This window comes from Morus notabilis, unplaced genomic scaffold, assembly GCF_000414095.1.
Source record: "Morus notabilis unplaced genomic scaffold, ASM41409v2 Scaffold344, whole genome shotgun sequence".
Classification (NCBI taxonomy): domain Eukaryota; kingdom Viridiplantae; phylum Streptophyta; class Magnoliopsida; order Rosales; family Moraceae; genus Morus; species Morus notabilis.
Genome location: NW_010367909.1, coordinates 73,715 through 88,376, shown reverse-complemented (window position 1 = coordinate 88,376; position 14,662 = coordinate 73,715). Strand labels below are relative to the sequence as shown.

At 36.7% G+C, this 14,662-nt stretch overlaps 2 protein-coding genes across 4 annotated transcripts in view; one reads left to right on the top strand and one right to left on the bottom strand.

Annotated features, from left to right (window-relative positions):
- Positions 1–5,210: 5,210 nt before the first annotated feature.
- LOC21388188 (eukaryotic peptide chain release factor subunit 1-2) lies at positions 5,211–8,232 on the bottom strand. Of its 3 annotated transcripts, none has more exons than XM_024175787.1 (3): positions 8,128–8,232; positions 5,613–7,114; positions 5,211–5,546 (listed from the first exon to the last, which is right to left on the bottom strand). In XM_024175787.1, exon 2 carries the CDS (start codon positions 7,083–7,085, stop codon positions 5,772–5,774), a length of 1,314 nt encoding a protein of 437 aa, XP_024031555.1. In that variant the 5' UTR covers positions 7,086–7,114; positions 8,128–8,232; the 3' UTR covers positions 5,211–5,546; positions 5,613–5,771. The 3 variants fall into 3 exon arrangements, with proteins under 3 accessions (XP_024031555.1, XP_010112008.1, XP_024031556.1); XM_010113706.2 differs by having other exon boundaries at positions 5,211–5,531; XM_024175788.1 differs by having other exon boundaries at positions 5,211–5,483.
- A 2,395-nt stretch (positions 8,233–10,627) lies between these two features.
- LOC21388187 (respiratory burst oxidase homolog protein D) overlaps positions 10,628–14,662 on the top strand; it is a 5,271-nt gene continuing 1,236 nt past the window's right edge. The window contains 9 exon segments of the mRNA XM_024175815.1: positions 10,628–11,755; positions 11,883–12,045; positions 12,376–12,424; positions 12,579–12,692; positions 12,856–13,674; positions 13,864–13,959; positions 14,080–14,195; positions 14,436–14,538; positions 14,633–14,662. The exon segment at positions 14,633–14,662 is cut by the window's right edge and continues 12 nt beyond it. Of these exon segments, the coding sequence (XP_024031583.1) occupies positions 11,047–11,755; positions 11,883–12,045; positions 12,376–12,424; positions 12,579–12,692; positions 12,856–13,674; positions 13,864–13,959; positions 14,080–14,195; positions 14,436–14,538; positions 14,633–14,662 (2,199 nt within the window). The 5' untranslated portion in view covers positions 10,628–11,046.

Here is a 14,662-nt window from a genome sequence, read left to right as displayed (position 1 = left end):
GATTTAAATTTTCAGTTCTATATTTTTATAATAAAAAATTTTTAAAAAATATAACATCTAATTTTTTCCATTATATTTAGATTCAGCACCCTCATCAACGCTATATTTAGATTCAGCACCCTCATCAACGGCTTATGTGGAATGGGCGCTCAATGTTTGGGGAATCTCTTATTTTTGTAGGTTTGGACTTTGGACTTTGGATTGGAGGAGGCCATTGTTCATTGTTCATCTCAACAACTTTGCTACAGGGTCTGCCTATAAATCTCACAGAACAAAATATAAATGTATACCCACTTAAGCTATTCTGCAAGATTCCATTTGCAACCTTTTAACTGGCATCACTTCGTGGATTTAAATTCTTAATTCGAATTGAGATAAATTTAAATTTTTAATTCGAGTTGAGATGTAACTTTTTTTAAAAACTTTTCACTGTAGTAAAAAAAATTAAATGTGACATTTTTAAAAAAAATTTTACTGTGAAAACCTAAAACTGAAAACTCGAATAGATGAAATAAACACCAATGACGTTTATAAATCGCAATCTTTAACTGTGCGCAACCAAAAACTTTCATCTTCTTGATCTTAAGCCAACCAAATTTAAGAAACAAATAACATTAAAAGAATTCCTTTCTAAATATTATGTCTTTCTCACTATTAATTCTATTCAGGAATGACCTAATTCATTTGTTGTAGAAATCCTCCACTGCTGACTACATCCTCACGCAAAGCGATCGAATCAATTCCCAATTAATCAAAAATCTATATATTGAAAAAATCAGTTGGAAAAATACTGGGTTTAATCCATTCTAAATTTCCAATTGACTTGTAGCGTCTCATGAATCGATCGGTATTTCTGTAAGCGATACTTACTCTCTGCTTCTACTTCTCACTTGTGTCTCTCTCCGAAGTCCAAACACATTCCCTTTATCTACCCATGTGATGTCAGTACAAAGTACAACCATTGTACTTTCGGTTTCTGAACTAAACAACCATCTTTTCTTCTACTTCAGAAAACAAAGAAAAAAACAAAACAGAACCTATCACTTATTAGAGAGTATGGATTTGGATTCAAGTCACAGAAAGAAATAACAGAAGAAAAATTAATAAAATAAAATAAGAAGATGAAGGAGCTCCCTCAGAACATAGTGAAGTTTTGTCAACATAATAAAATGTTAAGTCAGACAAGGCTGAAACTTATTTATCAAACAGTTCAATCACGGGGAGCTCCATTACCATTACAGAATTACTGATTGCAAAACCAAATCACCAAACCCCATTTCTCTCTTATTATTATTTAAGAGAAAAAAGAGAAAAGAGAAAACTGAAAATCATTCAAAAAGAGAGAAAAGACTTGGGAAACGAACAACAAACGCCGCCCCAAAACCAAAACTAAAAGCAAAGCAGTAAGAAGCAAATGGCGAAGTGGCATCGCCTCCCCCTTTTATAGGCCCAGGGCCTTAACCCTAACCTTAGTAGTTACGCCTTTTCTTTTATTTATTGGATAACTTTTACTTTTGTCCCTAAAACTATAGAGCGTTGTTACTTTACCACTTAAATTTTAAAAATAAGTCTGTACGCCTCTTAAATTATGGAACGTAATTGATTTTGTCCTTTCTATTTGTTACCGTTTAATTTAAGCTAACGTGAATGTAATTTTGAAGGACATTAAAGGGTATGGAAGTAACTTTGTCTAAAGTGGGACCCTGCCAAACTAAATTGGGTTTGAGATTAGTAAAACCATACTTCCAGGGGGTTAATTTTAATAATAGTACTACTGAATAAATAATTATTAATTTTAGCACAATTTTTATATACTTTTATAATTAGCATCATCATATCAGTAAAAGTGAGACCGGATTGTTTTTATTTGAGTTAAAATGACAATTGTACCTCTTTCAGTTTTAAAGTCTTGAATATATATATATATATATATTATGAAGGTTTTTATAATTCAAATATTCAAAGTATAGAGAGGAGGAGGAGAACGAACGCGGGTGTGCACAGAGACCAAGAAACTCCAACGACCACCACCGTCTACCACCATCCCGTCTAATACCTTGAGTACCGACGAACCCACGACGGAGAGAACCCACGCAATCATGCAACGAGAACCGATGAACCTTCGCCGGAGAAATCAACGTCTAAACCTCTTCGTCAAAGAAGAATGAACTGAGGAAACCTCTCTCTCTTCGCCATAGAAATCAGCCACGAAACAAACGAGGTCAATGGCGGATTCCGAGACAAATGTGAAAACTTTATTGACTTTTTTTGTTTATTTATTTTTTTCTTATGTACTTTTTTTTTTCTTTTACCATTTTCTGTCATCTTAGAAGAAAAGAAAAGCTTTGGAGGAGGAGATAAAAGCAGATAAGGTCAGTTATTTAAAATTTTTTAGGGTCATTAGATTCTCATTGTGCTCCTTATTTGGTATGTGACTCTGCATGACGGTCGGTCATATCATTATGACCGCGTGGTAATTTTATTATGACCGGTCATAAAACAGGCACATCGTGCGGTCATAGTAATATGATCGACGGTAATAATTACTATGACCGCCTATTAGGCAGGTAGGCGCATAGTACGATTGTCTGACTTATGAGCCTGCGGTCATAGCATTATGAGCCTCGGTGATAGTAATGTGACCGCACAATTGTCAGGCTCATAGTGCGACTTCCTTGCGGTCATAGCATTATGACCCTCAGTCATAGTAATGTGATCACACAATTGTTCGGCTCATAGTGCGACTGCCTTGCGGTCATAGCATTATGACCCTAGGTTATAGCAATGTGACCGCACAACTGTCGGACTCTTAGTGTGCCAGCCATAGTATTTTTTTTTATAGGCGGCCATCAGTCATAACACTATGAGCGAGTCTGCATGATGGGCGGTCATAGAATTATGATCGTCAGTCATAGTACTATGACCACTCAATGGTCAGACTCTTAGTGTGCCAGTCATAGTACTTTGGTTAACAATTTTGTTTGCTTTTTTTGTTCTTTTTTTTGTATTTATTATTTTTTTTACCATTTTTTGTTATCTTAGAAGAAAAAGAAAGGCTTTCGAGGAAGAGATGTCGTTGATAGAATATGATGTCATAGTCAGACGATATCTTCACATGAGTTTTCCCGTCTTTTAACAACTGTGTAATGGCCGGTCAGAAGATAGTCATAGTGTGCCAGTCATAACACTATAGGACATTTCAGTCATAATATTATGACCCGACGGTCATATCACTATGACTGCCTTACGATCATAATACTATGACCGGCCAGTTTGACGTATATTGTTATAATTTGACTCATAGACAATGACTCGTACTGTTATGACTAACTGATCATAATACTATGACCGGACATATAACACCATGAGTCATAATACTATGACTCCCGAGGTCAACTATGTCTTTGACGTGTTGGTTGTTACTATCAGTTTACATATCAGTTATAAACCATCCAAAATCTCAAATTGGCGAAGGATATTTTCAATTCCTATCACATTAAGTTCAACCCAGTCATTTTTTTCAAGTTCTATATACTAAGTCTCCCAAAAAATAAATTTAAAAAGACAAAAATAAAAGAAAAACAAAAAAAAAATTGTGTACCAACCTTGATCTGTGCACAACCGGAGTATTGGCGACAAGGGAATGATGGCGTAGGGAAGAGAAAGACCGAGTAGAGAGAGAGAGACTAAACTTGAGAGAAAGGGAGAGAGAAAGAGAGATAGAGCTGAAAATGAGGTGTAGAGAGAGAGAGAATGTGCGGGAGAGAGTTGAGAGTTTTTTTGACGTATTTTTAAATGATAATTTTGACCTAAGTGGCATATAAATCATTTTACCCACATTATTGGCATGACAATGCTAGTTGTGAATATATATAAAAGTTGTGCTAAAATTAATAATCATTTATTCATTTATTCATGAGTACTATTATTAAAATTAACCCTACTTCTAGACATCACATTTGAAAAAATCGTGAGGAAATTATTTTCAATCCCAAGTGCAAAAGGATATTGCGGAGTAAACGATTAGCCTATTGGGTTGTGTTGGATCCCAAATAGAAGAAAACCATCTATCAAAAATAACAAATTCTCATACTAAAGCCTCGCAAACGGGTACGGATCCGGGTCTAAATCCTTTCATGATAGTTTCCAAGAGGTTATGAGACATGGAAAAAGCTTGTTCGATACTCGGCATCGTCAGTGAAGCAAATTGTTTCGAGTTTCTAGGTTTTGGTAGAAAAGGGATTGCATTCTTCTCCGGTGACGGCATTAATGTTTGGGTTCACGGATTTCTTCATCCACCCCAGCATGTAATCGAAGGAGCGGTTCTCCATAACCAAAACAACAATGGTTTTGATGGGATGGTCCGTGCGTGCCACACACATACATATTAAGCACGTCATTGCTTGAAATTTAAACGACAGAAAAAAACATATAAAGACAAAGAAACAAATCATCAAAACTCAATTGCTATTGTCGGATATTCTCACTCCCTTCTACCATCGTTCTTCTCCACCCCCTCCAATCTCAAAACAAAGCCATTTTGAAGTCCTTCACTACTTCTAACTTCCCACATGCTGTTCCCTAACTCAACGCAGAATGCCAACCTCTCGGCAGGCTTTGTCAAGAAGCAATTGTATTTGCCGCTGAGTGACTATGCTAATCTCAAACGAACACCCAAAAACATAAAACCCGTCAAAAACTATAATAAACCACACCCACAAATGAACTAATATAAGCAATACTCACAAGTGCAACGGATAACTACAAAACAAAAATTGTCAAAATTGATAAACATAAGAAACTAACTTACCCAAACAAAAAAGTATCGACACATTTGTTCCCAAAACCACTTTAATTTAAGATATCCAAAAAATTTACTTGTTAGGAGTAAATATGCTGTCTTGTAATTGGTAAACTTGATTCTCAAAGCTGAGTCATCAATGATAACATGATCCCACAACAACACGTCAATCTTTTACACATCATATATGATGTTTTACCCCATTAGCCAAATACGACCCCTTTTGTTCGTTTCTAATACTATAGCGAGGTCGATTGCACCATCGACAAGCAAAAACATGGTTACTTTGCACTTTGCAATGCTCAACCACAAAGCACGCCATACATATAAACTAACTTGTAAATCCGAAACCTCGAAACTCTAAAACAACATATCATAATCATACTATTATAAAAAGTCAAGGTTAATGTACCACAAACAAGCGTGTCATCACTTATTTTAGTCCACCACAAACACTAGTTACGAAACCCAAAATAAACATAATAAAAAACTTCATAACCGAGCATATAGTAATAATAGATAAGAGAACATATAAAAGCTTTTCCACAAGAGGACAACCATACATAGAGTTGCCTAAGCACGCTTTTGGGACATCATTTCATCTTCATCCAAAGTCTGTTGCAGCCGACAGCTTCATGCTCATCTTCCACGGCATCTCTCCAACCGCTATGGCATGTTCGTCCTGACACCACCATCTTATACTTGTAATCTCAGATGACAACACAATATCCTTTAAGAAAGTAACCTGTTAGGAAAAACATTCATCGAAAAAGTTGATTTTAACTACAAAACCAAGAAATGTAATTAATACCTTCTTCTTCTTCTTCTTCTTCTTCTTCTTCATTAAGCTGCAAAAATATCTCGACCAACATGGGAGAAGGAGCAGCAGCGAGCGCGACTCCTTGAGCTGGTGCAGGCATTTTTCGCCCCCATCCTTCTGCACCAGCTTCAGGAAACAGTTGATTGATTGCTATTCAGATTCATCATAGACATCCCCATCGCTCTCGTACTCATCAAGCGTCCTCATATCGAGCTGATAACGAAGAATTCCCCCTATCCCGCCGAATCCGCGGCAGAATTGAGAGCCCTCCTGCGATTTGTTGGTCACAAACTCGAGTGAGCATCCAAATTTCCTGTATTCATTAGCAAACCACTCGAGCAATGACGTCTTGTCTTGAACCTCTAGCTCAGCATTGCTAGCAGGATCCCGGAAGTTGTTCTGATCGGTTTCCTGCTCCTTGTTCAAGTGCTTGATGACGATTTCGCTGCTAGTGGTGTTCTTCAACACGTACCTGTTAATGTCCAAGCTTTCCCACACAATAAGTATTTCAACAGCACCCATTTCCAAAGCTTTCAGTGTGTCGTCCACACCGAAGACATATTTCCCAGTATCCTGGCTTATCTCCTCAAAGTATTTGCCTATCAATTTCTTCTCCTGTATAAACTTCACATTAGCGAGGATCTCAGACGACAGCTCAATTGCCTGATTAAAGCCATTTTCGCCTCCATAAGAAACATCCACCACATTCAAAATCTTAGCCTGAAGACGGGGATCAAACATATCTGACTGACTGAGCTCAGTTTTGAAGTCAGCGGACCCTGCAAGTATCAACCCTGCAACATTGGGCTGACTGGTGGCAGGATTGATATAAAATTGTGTGGCAAGCTCTGCCGTCTTCCTCACATAGTTGTGGCGCTTCTCCATTCGCAGACGAGCAAAACGCAGCGCTGATTGCCCTCCTCTTCCATGTTTCTTCGGGAGGTCGACACTAAACTTGTGCAGCACCTCTCGTGTATTACCACTCAGTGTCCCGAAAAGGGTCCCGTTACCATCCATGACAATGAAACCAAACTTGTCATCAGATTCCAGCAGCTCATTCAGAGCTTCAGTGTGAAACTTGTTGTCGCAGAGGTACAGGGATGCATTTATAGGCCTGAAAGGCTCAAAGTCAATGGTGACCTTCTTTTCCTTGCCATCTTCCGTAACAATTGTTCCCGTATAGAGAACGAGCCCATTTGGAGGAACCTTGTTGTAAAGCTTCAGCCTCTGCTGGGCAGATGTAATCGCACCCAAAACAGACTGACGATTCACTCTGCTCTTAATGTTTGAAGCCGTTCCGAATTCGTCACCGAGCATCTTGGTAACACGAGATATTTGATCACGAGGAGGCATGATAAGAGAAATCATGCTGGTGCCATTGCCCCTCGCAGCCTCGAGTGCTTTGATCAATTTCTTGATCTTCCAGATCTCGATGTTCCTGTCAGTTTCATGACCATCTGCCATTGCAAGCTGCTACACAACTCACAGATGATCTGCAGTGTACATTATAATAAGGGAAGGTCAAAAACAAGGTCAGAAATGTTGGCATTTATGTAAGCATCAATGTTTAAATTCAAGGACGTGTCTATGGATAATAATACAAAAAATATAAGAAACCATGACTGATTGTCCGAAATTAGGACTCTGGCAATCTAAACAGGAAAATTTCTTAATAAAAAAGAAAATGATTGTCAAAGCCGTGGTTTTATTGTTGTTGTGACACCAAAGTATAAATTATAAACCAACAATGTAAAAGCATGAAATATTAACTGATTATAATGTAAGGAAGGACACTAACAATCCAAACACTACATTTTCTATATTACCAGACTCATATATAGATATAGTTGTTAAAAAATGTAAAGATTATAAACATGAGAACTTCATTCGAAACTGCAAAATTGCAAACAGAAAATTTTGCAAATCAACCTAAGCAAGCCAAGAATAGAAAAACAGTTACTATCATTATTTTCTTTTTTTTTTTTTTAAGAAGAATTTTAAGTTTAAGTACTCGTGGAACATTACGTAGATTAACAGTTATTAAAGCTTTTTTTTTTTCGAGGAAGGTGAAGCTAATGAAACCAATAAGTAGCAGTGACAAATGGATAATAAATCAAAGAAATCCTTTGCGCAGTAACAGGTTATAGCAACAAATATTAACAAAAAATCGGAATCAAACAGAGTTACCAAAAAATGAATAATTTTTTTTCCCCCTTGTAGGGCAGGGGCATTAATATAAACATCGGGGAATTGCAGGTAGAAAATAGCAGAAATCAACAAATCAAAGAGGCAGAGTTTTGAGACGAACGGCCAAAAACAAGCAAACCTAACTTAATCAAGGATATAAATTACGAAATTATGAATTTAAATATGCATGTGTATATTAAAGAAAAAATCCCAACGTATTATATTCAACAAAAATAAAAGATCCTAATCACGAAGGCAGAAACGAGCATCGAGGAATCATAAAAGAAATAAAATAAAAGAGAAAAATCGGAGGAAAGACCTGATGCGATGCGGAGAGGAGGAAAGAGAAGAAGCCCTATTTGCTTTTCTTCAGAGAGAGAGAGAGAGAGCAGAAGAGCACACAACACAAGAAAGAGGGATAGCAGTAGATTGATTCCCTAAATTTCTCAGATATTTATTATTTCTTTTTTATTATAAATAAAATAAAATAAAATTAGAAATTGTTTTTGTATTTGTATGGCGGTGATTACTTTGTCCTTCGTTCGTTTATTGTAATCCCTATCATATAAAATAAAGAAAAAAATGAAGAATTTGTTGTATGAGTTTAAATATTTATTTTTTGTTCTTAGTAAGTATTATTTTATTAGTATAATTATTTAATTAAAAATTATGTTAAAAATAAAAGATAAAAATTCTATTTGTATAAAAAAAATGAAAATAGTAGAAAAAATGTCAATATAAAAAGCTTAAAGAAGTATATAGGTAAACTTTTAGTTATAGAAATTAATATGTCATAACTTGTTAAGTTATGGTTTATAACCAGATAAGTTATGGACAAACTTATCAAGTTATGATTTATAGTCATACAAGTTATGGATAAAAACTGTGATTTATGGACAATAATTTGTCAAGTAATGGTTCATAACCAGACAAATTATGGACAAAATAGTAATTTAACTTATTTATTAATTTATATAAATTATTAACTTATTAATTTTAATTTATCTCAAATCTTAACTTATTTTTCTCTTTCTTCCGTAAAAAAAAAAAAAAAAAAAAACCCTATAATAAAACTCTAACACGGCTAAAAATGGGCTCCCTCTCAAAATGGGCTAGTGGGCCTGCATTCTAAAGCTAGCCCAGCAGGTCATTCAGTTTCTTTTAAAAGAAAAAAAAAATACAAATAGAAGTGAAGGACGAGCGTGGAGGGTTTAGACTTTAGAGAGAGGGGTCGTCTAGAATCTTAGGTAATAAGTGCGAAAGCGCGTTTCGACTCACCAGTCACCAACCGCGTCCGCCTCCGCCTCCACAACCAAAGCTGGAAGCTCGCATTTGGCCTAATAAGTCTCCGTCAATCCGTGCTCATTTTTATTCCCAATTCCTTCTTCTTTCTTTCCACCTTTACCTACGCCCTTTTTTTTTTCCTCCGTATGCCACTAAGAAAAAGGGAGGCAAAAAAAAAAAAATAATAAAGAGAGCGTTAAATTTAAACATTTCATTTTTATTGAATGTTGTATCATTATTTATTTATTTTTTTGTTAAATTTGGCAAATCATATATGGCACATGTTAAATTTAAACATTTCATTTTTATTGAATGCTGTATTAATTCTTTTAATGGACTACAATGAGAAAAAGTTATTACATTTATGAATAGCCCTAGAGTAAAAATTAAAATAAAATTCTAAAAATATGCTATTTTCATTTTTTTTTGTTGGTGCCAAATATAGCATTACGCTTATCGGGTTACGACATAGTTTAAGGTGTGTTTGGTAAGGGGATTCGTATCCTGATTCGAATTATAATTCATAGTTCGCTATAATGTTTTTTTTCACAAAAAATACACGTAAATAAAAAATAATTATAATATTATAATTTTAATTTATGAACCAAACGTCTCCTTAGTAATAAATTCACATATCTATCTTGCTTGTGGCCACCACCGGGGATGGAATTGGTCAGTCAACATTTTTTATTATCATTTTTTTTGTGCTGGGATCTGTTTGAACATATGAATTTCCCAAGTGTAATTTAATATGAAAAGACACGCTTACATTTTCTAATGTTAATATATCCAGTTTAGGAATTGTGATGCATTGCATTGTCTCCACAACTACAAAGAAAGTGAAAGTCTGTAAAAAAAAATGCTCAAAAAGTCGCGCCTCGTATCTAATCTTGGCGGCCGATAACTATGAATTACTGATGTAATCCAACAAACTACCATTTTGTTCTAGAATTGTCAACTGTTTATTCCATCCTGTATATATCCACATGTAAAAACATGCCTTCAACTAGTTTTTCAGTTAGATCACAAGCATTTCTTTTTTCTTTTTTTTCTTTTTTTCTTTTTCATTTTTTGTGTTTGGGCTGAAATGAAATGACGCTTAATTTAAGGATCGGAGTACAAAGCCGAAACAAAAAGAACCTTCCAGTTTCAGCAATAATTGATCGGAAAATGTTTTAATTGATAGGAAAATGTTTTTTAGGGACGTAATACGAATGAGATATTTAATTTATGAATTAAAATCATGTGATTATAATTATTTTTAATTTATGTATATTTTTTATAAAAAAAAATATTATAATAAATTATAAATTATAATTCAAATTCTCTTACCATACGTCTAAAAAAACTAGCTAGGGAAAAATATATATATTAAAAAAAGCAGAACAAAAACAAAGTCAAAATCAAAACAAAAAACTTTTTGACCGCCTTCCCTTTCCTACGAGTTTCTTGCGTTAGGAACGTGACTGACTTTGACTTTTACGCATAATATTATATATATGACCGATCGACGACAAATACTGTGTATTAAAATTAAAAAAAAAAATCAACGCACTATATAATCTCCTAAATTCGCCTCTACTCCTCTTATACGTGTTATTGTTACCAACCAAACAAAAAAAAAAAAAAGTGTTTGTGGTGTTTTGGGCTCATTTTGCAAATAAACAAAATTCATGATATATTCTTAAGTCTTAATCCCTCCACCCCAGAGTCTGAGTTCCCACACCTTCATCTCCTCATCATATGTATCCGGTGCTCCATCCACGTTCCCACTTTTATTCTTTGATCAATATTTTCTTCTGATTCAACTCCACCACTTGAAAATTCTGTTCATTTTTTTTCCCTTGTTTGACTTATAATTTCGAAGGGAGAAAGTTTGTGAAGTAAAAACCTTGATAGTTAATTATTGGTTGATTGTTTGGCTTGATTAAGATCAGGAGGCAAATATCAGAGAATGAAAGGCGAGCAAAGGAAATCAGAGATTGCAGCAGATCACACAACAATGACGTCTACATCTGCTTCTTCAAGGATTAACAACAGCACTACTACTACTACTACTAGTGGTGGTCGTGTTAATGGAGGAGGCGAAGCTAATTTCAGATCTCTGTCGTCTCGAAAGAACGCCAAATTCATCAACCACCACCTTCCTGCATCCACGGGGTCGTCATCGAAAGATATAATTAATAACGATGACAACTCTAATTACGTGGAGATCACTCTGGACATCCGCGACGACTCGGTGGCTGTTCACAGCGTTCAGGCTGCCAGCGGATCAGACGAAGATCAGGAGCTGGCTCTCCTCACCAAGACGACTCTGCAGGAGGCTGCAGGCGCGGCTAATAATAATAATAATAATTCCAGATCCGCCTCCTTCAGAAGCACTTCCTCGCGCGTCCTCAACCACGTCTCCCAGGAGCTCAAGCGCCTCGCCTCCGCCACCTCCAAGCAGCTCATGAGGCCTAACTCTTCCTCCACCCCCAGGCGCTTCGACCGCTCCAAATCGGCTGCCGCTCATGCCCTCAAGGGCTTCAAGTTCATCGCCGCCAAGAAGGGAGGCTCCTCCGCCGCCGTCTCCGCCTGGCCTGAAGTCGAGAAGCGCTTCAACGACCTCACTGCCAACTCCAACGGCCTTCTCCACTCTTCTCTCTTTGGCGAATGCATTGGTATCCTATTTCTTTATTTACAGCTTTACTTTTCAATTTCATCCTCTCTCTCTCTCTCTGTGATCTCTGTCTATCTTTTAATTTAATTAATGATCTGTTTTTTACCATTTAATAATCATATATACAGGGATGAACAAGGAATCAAAGGAATTCGCAGGAGAGCTTTTCCGAGCGCTAGCACGGAGGCGTAACATAAACGGAGACTCCATTTACAAGTCACAACTCCAAGACTTCTGGGTTCAAATCTCCGACGAAAGCTTTGATTCCAGACTCCAGACCTTCTTCGACATGTACGTCGTCGTATATCCTACTACTACTTCTTCTACCATTACTAGCTGCTGCTACTTTTTCCCAATTCATTATTAATTATTAGAGTTATAAGACCCACCCGGTCTAGCTATATATCTTTACAATATGTATATTAATATAATTAATAATATTATAGTTGAAGACAACTATTCTTACACGCGCAAATACGACATATGTTACACGTCTCGTCTCGGGCCACATAAAAGCGGGCCCCAGTACTACTTTCTCTTTCCCAACTCGGCCTTTATTATTTGTTGAATTGAATATTCATAATCTGGGATATTAATTTAATCGATTGATTATGCATGCAGGGTGGACAAAGACGCCGATGGAAGAATCACGGAAGAGGAGGTTAGAGAGGTAATTACATCATAATTAGCTAGTTCGATCGTTACATATAATAATTAACTGAATCATATATATATATATATATATATTAACCAAGTCATTAATTTTAATTTCAAATCGATGATGATCAATGCTTAATATTAACGTACGTGTTGTCTTGCCGCAGATTATTAGCCTGAGTGCCTCCGCGAACAAACTCTCCAACATTCAGAAGCAGGCCGAGGAATACGCGGCTCTCATCATGGAAGAACTAGACCCGGATAATGTCGGATATATCATGGTACTTACTTATAACTAATCAACATGAATTCATACAAATTAATTTAATCAATGTATTTCACTGATCACGATATCCGTTATAATTATAAACTAATTATGGTTGCATGCTGATCAACTTCTCCATATATGTGTATTATGAAATTGTAACTAATTAAATACTGCAGGTTCAAAACCTTGAAACGCTATTGCTTCAAGCCCCGACGCAATCGGTAAGGGTAAGCGACAGCAGAGTGCTGAGTCAATTACTGAGCCAGAGGCTGAAGCCGACTAATCAGGAGAACAACGCCTTCACCCGATCCTGCGACAAGCTTAAGTACTTCTTGTTGGACAATTGGCAGAGGTTGTGGGTTCTCATGCTCTGGCTTGGCATTCTTTCTGCTCTGTTTGCCTACAAGTTTTTGCAGTACCGGAACAAAAAGGCGGCATTCGACGTCATGGGCCATTGCGTTTGCGTCGCCAAAGGCGGCGCAGAGACTCTCAAGTTCAACATGGCTCTAATTCTGCTCCCTGTTTGCCGCAACACCATCACTTGGCTCAGAAACAAGACCAAACTGGGCGCCGTCGTTCCCTTCGACGATAACCTCAATTTCCACAAGGTGATTGCTGTGGGGATTGCCGTCGGGGTGGGGCTCCATGCGGGGGCGCATTTGACGTGCGATTTCCCACGGATACTCAGCGCGACGGAGAAGGAGTACGAGCCCCTGGAGCCTTACTTTGGGGAGGAACAGCCGGAAAGCTACTGGTGGTTTGTGAAGGGAGTGGAGGGAGTGACTGGCATTATAATGGTGGTGCTGATGGCAATAGCCTTCATTCTGGCCACTCCGTGGTTCAGGAGAAACAAGCTCAACCTTCCCAAGGCCCTGAAGAAGCTCACCGGTTTCAATGCCTTCTGGTATTCGCACCACCTCTTCGTCATCGTCTACGCTCTCCTCATTGTCCACGGCATTAAACTCTATCTCACCAAGACATGGTATCAGAAGACGGTTAGTAAATTAATTAATGTTACTAATTATATATATTATACATGAAATTGATATATATATATATATATACACACATATATCCTTCTTAGCTAGCTTCCTGATCTTGTGATCAGTTCCTTAATTTCCTTGAATATGATTTCAAAGTAACTAATAGTTATTTCTTGATCGGTCGGATATATATTATTGCAGACATGGATGTATTTGGCAGTGCCGATTTGCCTTTATGCCGGTGAAAGGTTGATTAGAGCGTTCAGATCAAGCATCAAACCCGTCAACATTCTCAAGGTTATAATTATAAGCTTTTTCACATGTATGTGTTCATATGTATATTGCATGAACACGAGTAATAATATATATATATATATATATAAACATTGATGAAGATATTGCAATGCATGTGTGCAGGTTGCAGTGTATCCGGGAAATGTGTTGGCACTGCACATGACAAAGCCACAGGGCTTCAAATACAAAAGTGGGCAGTACATGTTTCTCAACTGCGCTGCAGTATCTCCCTTCGAATGGTACGTCGTCCTTAATTTGCAATATATACCATGCACGGATATATATATTTATATATGTATATATATTTATATAAGTTTGAACTTGAGAATATAATTAAGTTTGACACTATATGTATAAATATTGGACCAAAAAATTAGTCAACTATTTAATTAAGAGCAGACAGCAGGTTAATTATATATACGTACGCTATCATATATAATACATTAAACAACTGCTGCAATATATATATGCATGCGCAGGCATCCGTTTTCAATTACTTCAGCACCTGGAGATGACTACTTGAGCGTTCACATTCGGACGCTGGGTGACTGGACTCGCCAGCTCAAAACTGTTTTCTCCGAGGTAATTAAGTAGTATTACTATTTAGTAATAATTAATGAATGATGTTGAATATTAATGTTATATATTAATAATAATGTTTTAATTATATAATTAGGTGTGTAACCCCCCGGCTCCTGGGAAGAGC

Excerpts from the sequence above, each read along its gene's own strand:
- LOC21388188 (XM_024175787.1), bottom strand. The coding sequence starts at position 7,085 with ATGGCAGATGGTCATGAAACTGACAGGAACATCGAGATCTGGAAGATC.